Here is a 6,992-nt window from a genome sequence, read left to right on the forward strand (position 1 = left end):
CCCCTGCCCTCCTCTACACTCCCTCCCCACACCTATAGGATGCTAGACTCTGCGACTTCCCTGGGGTTGGGGGGCTGGGCTCAGCCTGTCCCCCTCCCCCCAGCGAGATCCAGCAGAGCAGGGCTCTCCTGCACGTAGGCAGCCAATTAGGGGGGAAAGAGTGGGGACCAGACCTTCTGGACAGAGACTTGGCAGATGGCCCTGCTGGGAAGAGAGGTGGCTCCAGGACTTGCCCCCTCCCTCCCTACCTTGATTCTCACCGTTTCTTCTGGGGATCGGCAACTGAGGGGGATCCCCCGCTCAGGCTGGAAGCAGAATCCAGGTCCCCAGCCCCAAGTTTCAGTCCCTTCCCAACTTCTCAGATGATGAAATGAGGTACTAGGAGGGGGGTCCAAATATCTAGGACCCCTACCTCCTTGCTTGGGTTAATCAGAGAAAATTACAAAGATCAGGGGCATGAGGGTGACCTTGAACTTCTCGGACACCCTCTCCCAACACACACCTGGGAAAGAGAGTTTCAGAGTTTGGGTTTTCACAGTGAGGGGCAGAGAGCCCTGGGGGCAGGACTCATGAACATGCACACCCCAGATGCTGTCCAGAGCCACCTGGAGCCTGGTGCTGATAAAAAAAGGACTCGGAATGCCATTCAGAATTCGAGGGATACACAGTCCAGGAGACACCGGTAAGACCTAGGCCCCCCTCTCTCACCCAGATTCCAGGGCTGGAGCAAATGGATCCTGTCTGCAGGCTGCCCCTCCCATGCCACCCAGTGCCTGCCCAAAAACCACTTTCCATGATTCCACTCTTTGGGCCTGAGTCAAATTCCTCCAGGAAATGGAGCCTGCAGGGTGAGCAGACAGAGCAGGCCCTCCATTCAGGCTTCCGCCAGGCCTGACCCTCAAACCGCAGGCCCCCAAGGCTCTTGGGTCCCAAGGCAGAGGGTGTTGAAGGAACCTTGGACTCTGAATCTTCCTTTCCAAACCATGGCGTCAGTGCTTCTCAGAAGAGAGGCCTAAACAAGAGAGACTTTAGCCAGATAATAGAAGGGCCTTCCTGACCCTCAAGAGAATAATAATACTAATGTTTATTGAGCCCTTACTATGTGCCTCACACTACGATAAGCAGTTTCTGTGGATTAATGTATTTATGGAGACCACCTCCTCTTCCCGGTGCCCAGCCTTGTTCTGGGCACCCCAGAGACCCACAGGGAGCCCTTGGGGGCATAACCCTGGCCCTGCCACTTCTTGCTCTGTGAATTTCATCAAGTCATGTAGCTGCTCAGTTTTGTCAGGAACCCTGGCTCAGAGTGATGCAGAGTAGAAGGAGTGAACACACCTGGAGACCCTAGAATACTTCCTGGCCAGCTTGTTGCTGTTGTTATGTACCATCAAGTTGGACCCGACTCATAGCGACCCTTCCTTGGGTTTCCGGGGCAGTATCACTAGGGAAGTAGATTGCCCAACCTTCCTTCCGAGGAGTGGCTGGTGGATTTGAACCACCAGCCTTCTGGTTAGCAGTCCAGTGCCTTAGGCACTATGCTATCAGAGCTCCTTCCTGGCTGGCAGTGCTCAATAAATGCAGCCCTCTTTATCAATAGTATGGTTAGAGATAGGGTGTGCTGAGGGCAGCCAGGACTCAGCTCCCTCCTTTGTGCCCACAGCCCGGAGTGAGGGGAAGATGCCCCCGTATACCAGCTACCATGCCCAGCGCTCCTATCCGATGCCGGACGAGCCCTTCTGCACAGAGCTCAGCGCCGAGCAGCGGGCCTTGAAGGAGAAGGAGAAGGGGAGCTGGACCCAGCTGACCCATGAGGAGAAGGTGGCCCGTAGGTCTCAGGGCAGGGCTGGACAGGGAGAGTGGGGGTGCTGTGAGTGCATGTGTATGAGAGAGAGAGAGAGGGATTGTGCTTGTGTGTGTTTATGAGAGATTGTGTGTTTGAAAGTGTGTACATGTGTGTGTGTGAGAGAGAGTGTCTGTGTGTGGCTGAAAAGAAGGGCCTGTCAGGGAGCAGTAGAGCAGGGAGGAATCCCAACGCCTTGAATGTACATCCAAAGCGTGAAGTTAATTCATTTCTTCATTCATTCATTCTTTGATTCATACAACACTATTCAGAAGGTCCTGTTTGTGCACGGCTGGGTGATCCTGAGGACAAAGGTGAATCACCCCTGGTTCCTGCCTTCAGAGTGCTCCCAGTCCAGTGGGGGAAACCAACACAGACCCCATAACTGGAATACAGGATATGTGGTTAGGATGAAGTGTGTCCAAGGGTTTGTGAAGGACCCAAAGGAGAGAGGGGTGGAACCTGGTGGGCTTCAAAGAGGAGGGCACATTCCAGCAAGCCTTCAAGGGTGAGGAGGGGGGTACTGCCAGGCAATGGGAACAGAATGGGGAAGGGTGCACGGGCAGAGAGTGTGGTGGTCTGTGGGCATCATTGAGTGGTGGGGGGGATTGGAGCAGAGGGAGGCAGGTGAGGTGGGTGGAGGACAGGAACCTGATCCTGGGGGTTGAGAGGGATTCGGTCCCCAAGTCCTGCCCAGCAGAAATGTCCCTGGGAGGACCCTTTGATGTCTGGAGCCTTGGGTCCAGCCTGATCTCCAGTATCTCAGGGGATTCTGTGGGGGATAGATGCTCATGATTCTTCCATTTATTCACTCAACAACCTACTGAGCGCCTGCTTCAATGCCAGGCTCTGGGAGCATGGTCGTGAGCAAGCCGGGTTCCTCCTTGCCTTTCTCCCTCAGTCTTTGCCTTCCTCTCAGCTCTCTCTAGCATCTTATTCTCTCTCTTCCTCCACTTCAGAAATGGACACTACTGCCCTTATTTCATTTCACCAAAGTCACACACACACACAAAGCAAGATGGTATTAAGCACAATCCTTAGTGTTTCCTGTGCACTTACCATGTAGCACACGCTGCTGTGGAGGTGGGCACTGCCACTAGCCCCATCTCACAGTTGAGGAAACTGAGGCTCAGAGAGATGCAGTCACTTGTGAATGGTAGCACAACCAGAGAGTGGTGAATGCCAGATTTGAACCCATACAACCTGGATCCAGGGATTACATCTTTAGAGACTAAAGATGGACTGGAAACTGGGTGGGCTGCTTCGTGAGTTCCAGTGAAGCCTCAGAGCTCAGCAAACAACTTAACTTTGACCATTGGACAGAGCAGGGCTTTGGCCCTTGACCCCATCCCCTGCTGGGTGGGCTTCCTCACTGTCCCCCACCTCCACCCCACATGTTCCCTTCTCCATGCTCACACCGATGCCTCCTGCCCTCCGGGGAGTTTCAAATGCCTTCTACTGGTTGACCAGATGGCTGGTGGTTCAAACTGACCAGCCACTCCTCGGAAGGAAGACTGGGCAATCTACTTCCGTGGAGATACCACCTCAGAAACCCAGGGAGGAGCCGCTGTGAGTCAGAATTGACTTGATGCAGTGAGTTTGGTTTTTTTGGTTTCTACTGGTTGACCTCATGGTTTCACACCGAACTACCTCCAGGGGGATCTTGCTCAAACCAAAGACAGTTCCTGTCCCCAAGGAATTCTGTTGCCCACTTTGACTTTTTAGTTTAGTTATTTATTTTCATATTTATTTAATGTTCTGAGAAACGATTACACGGATAAGGTAACGTTTAAAAAGGAATAGAGGGAAAAATCCGTCTCCCTTCCACCTAGTCCCCTGTGACAGGTTCCTATGCATTATTCCATAGAGTCTAGAGTGTGTGCAGGTAGCAGTACTGTGTGTAGTTCCGTGCCATCCCTCCCATTACAGCAGCCCCCTCACTCTCTCTTCTGCATGTTGTCATTTCACTTGACAGTAATCATGGTCTAAAAACTAAGGTGGCACTGCTGAGCAGCTGTGTCTGTCCTGGACGTCCTACCTCCAGCTTCTCATGCGAGAAAACCAGACCTTCTTTCCTTAAGCCTCAGTTTGTTGGGTTTGAACCCAGGTGTTTGGAGAAGGCACCTTCTGGGCTACTGGATGGATGGAGGGACAAACAGGAGGGTCAGTGGGGCAGGCTGGTCCAGGTGAGAGGTGGTAGAGGCCTGTCCCAGAGTAATAACCAAGCAGGGAAGGGAGTGAGGTTGTAGTTTTAGGGCAATAATAATAATAATAATAATAATATCAGCCACTATGTATTCAAGGAGCTCTGGTAGCACAGTGCCTAAGGCATCTGACTGCTGACCAGAAGGTTGGCGGTTCAGACCCACCAGCCACTCCACAGAAGCAAGACTGGGCAATCTACTTCTGTAAAGATTTACCACCTCGGAAACCCAATGGGGGTTGTTGTGAGTCTGAATCGACTTGATGGCAGTGGGTGCTATGTATTCAGAGCTGATTAAGGTCCCAGGAACTGTGCCAAGCACATGACCTGATTCCACTTCATCTCCCATCGGGCCTCTGGGGTAGGCATTTTCCCATTTCACAGATGAGGAAACTGAAGCGCAGAAACTGAAGTGACTTGCCCCAAGTGCTCAGAGCCTAGCAGTGATGGGGCCAGGACTAGCCCCATGGTCAGTCTGACTCCAGAGCATATGAGATTAGGTAGGTGGCTCTCAGACGGGTGAGGGGCTCATGGCTCTGAAGCAGCCAAGCCACAGACATTTTGAGAGACTGACTATTCTGGTAGGAGCTCAGTGGAGGAAGTGATTCTCTGACAAATGGGGCTATCCAGGCAGGCTTCTTGGAGGAGGTGGAGCTGGGGCCAGGCAGTGGTATCACTAGGATTGATGTCACCCAGTTTGGTAACTCATGGTGCCACCCCTGTGCAGGGCTGAGCACCCCTCCACCTGAACGGCTCCCCAAAGCTCCTCCCCCTCTCCCATTGGCCAAGGTGGAGACCCCTCTCTCTGCCCAGTGGTGGGTGTTTCACCCCACCCACCCACACCCTGACTGGTGGGTGACGGGTGAGGGGTGGGGTATGGAGTGATGACGAGTTACAGCGCTGGGTGATGGGTGACACCGAACTTAGTGACACCATTGCCTTGTGGTTCCTCCCGCTGCAGGGCCAGCCTGCCCATTGCCATGAGCCCTGGGGCCATTTGGTGTCACCCTCGCTGTCAGTGTCAGGGGGTGCAATTGGCATCCCTCGCACTCCTTTAGTGACGCTACTGGGGCCAGGCCTTAAAGATTAGGACAAATGCAGAGGGTGGCAGGGACAGGGAGTGTCCTCCAAGAAAACATTTCAAAGCCACAGAAAAATACCACCACCAAGCCTATTGTTACCGATTCAATTCTGCCCATAGTGACCCTGTGGGACAGAGCAGAACAGCCTCATAGGCTTTCCAAGGCTGTCATCTTTACAGAAGCAGACTGCTGCGTCTCTCTCTGGTAGAGCAACCAGTGGATTCAAACTGCTGACCTTTTGGTTAGCAGCCAATTGCTTAACCAGTGTACCACCAGGACTCCTTGTTCCAAGGCTACAGCCTCCAAATTGGCACAGCTTAAGGTTTGGACCCCTGGTTCTGACATTCAGGGGCTTTCAAGTTCTGTCCCCTCTGCCCAGCAACTCCAGGTTCCTTGCTGTTCTCCAAACAGGCCCTGTGCTTACCATACCCTCCCCACATCTTTCCTCATGAGTGCCCTCCCACCTTCATCCCCACCCACCTTCCCTGAGAAAACTGCCCCAAACTCCAGCTTTACTTTTTTCCACCCCGTTCCTTGAATGTGCCACACCCTTTCCTGCCTCAGGGCCTTTGCACAAGCTGTTCCTTTGGCCTAGAATGCCTGTTGTCCTGAAGCCAATCTCTTTGAGGATAGTGGCCCTACTTGATTTCTCTAAGAATCTCTAGTAGGACATTTGTTCATCCATTCATTCTAGAAATATTGACTGGAAGCACCAAGCACTGTTCTAGGAATATACCAGTAAACAGAGTCCTTGTTCCCCTGAAGTTTGTACAGCCATTCCTTGTTATCCATGGGGGACTGGTTCCAAGATCCCCCGTTGAATGCCCTGCGTCTGCTATGGGGAGAGGAAGGCCAGGGATTCCCTGGGCACGAGTTGGCTCAGGGTCCCTGGGGCAGATGCACCTGATGCCTCTTCCCCCACCCCGTCTCCAGTGTACCGGCTCCAGTTCCACGAGACCTTTGCAGAGATGAACCGTCGCTCCAACGAGTGGAAGACAGTGATGGGCGGTGTCTTCTTCTTCTTTGGATTCACAGCTCTGCTGATTTGGTGGCAACGGGTCTATGGTGAGTGGGTGATGCCTAACATGGCTGCAGACCTGGGCCATGCCCCTGTGGCCACAGCCACCAGCCAAGCTCTCAAGAGAATCATGCTGGCATCCATCTGACCTCAACCCTCTCAGGAAGCGGAAGAAACAATCTTACCTTGGACCCTACAGTGAACAGAACAAAGTCAGTGGTTTTAATCATAGTAGCTACCTTGCATTGGGCACTTATTATCTGCCAAGCATTGTGCCAGTTGCTTTACAAATGCTATCACACTGGATCCCCACAACCTTAACAGATACCCCCCCAAAAAAAAAAAAAACACCAAACAACCTCACTGCCATCGAGTCAATTCTGACTCATAGCGACCCCCTTTGGGTTTCTGAGGCAGTAAATCTTTACAGAAGTAGATTGCCCAGTCTTCGTTCTGCAGAGTGGCTGGTGGGTTTGAACTGCCAACCTTCTGGTTAGTAGTCAAATGCCTTAGGCACTACAGCACCAGAACAGATATGGAAACTGAGGTTCAGAGGGGTGAGGTGACTTGCTCAAGGTCACACAGCAAGGGAGTGGTGGAGCTGGGATTTGGATGCAGGCAGACTTCAAATCAGTGGTCCTAATACCACTGGGTCACGGAGGTAGGTGAGGAGACAGGCTTAGAGAGGAGAAGGACCTTGGCCTAGGTCCACGGCAAAGTCTAAGGTGGATCTGGGCTCAGAACCCAGCGGTCCCTCGAGTGATGCTTTAGGAAGGAGTCTGGTGGGGTGATGGGTAGGTCAAGGGAGCGCTTCAGGGCAGAAACTCTGTGTCTGAAGACCCAGGGTCC

General features: G+C 52.8%; 1 protein-coding gene across 1 annotated transcript in view; it reads left to right on the forward strand.

Moving 5' to 3' along the window:
• The first annotated feature begins 588 nt into the window (after positions 1–588).
• Positions 589–6,992, forward strand: part of LOC103191693 — a 6,638-nt gene continuing 234 nt past the window's right edge. Inside the window, exons 1-3 of the mRNA XM_007934524.1 lie at positions 589–682; positions 1,661–1,825; positions 6,059–6,198. Coding sequence (XP_007932715.1) covers positions 589–682; positions 1,661–1,825; positions 6,059–6,198 — 399 coding nt within the window. The remainder of the gene's footprint in view (positions 683–1,660; positions 1,826–6,058; positions 6,199–6,992) is intronic.

Source organism: Orycteropus afer, unplaced genomic scaffold (assembly GCF_000298275.1).
Source record: "Orycteropus afer afer isolate SDZICR_OR568_19922 unplaced genomic scaffold, OryAfe1.0 scaffold00020, whole genome shotgun sequence".
Classification (NCBI taxonomy): Eukaryota; Metazoa; Chordata; class Mammalia; order Tubulidentata; family Orycteropodidae; genus Orycteropus; species Orycteropus afer.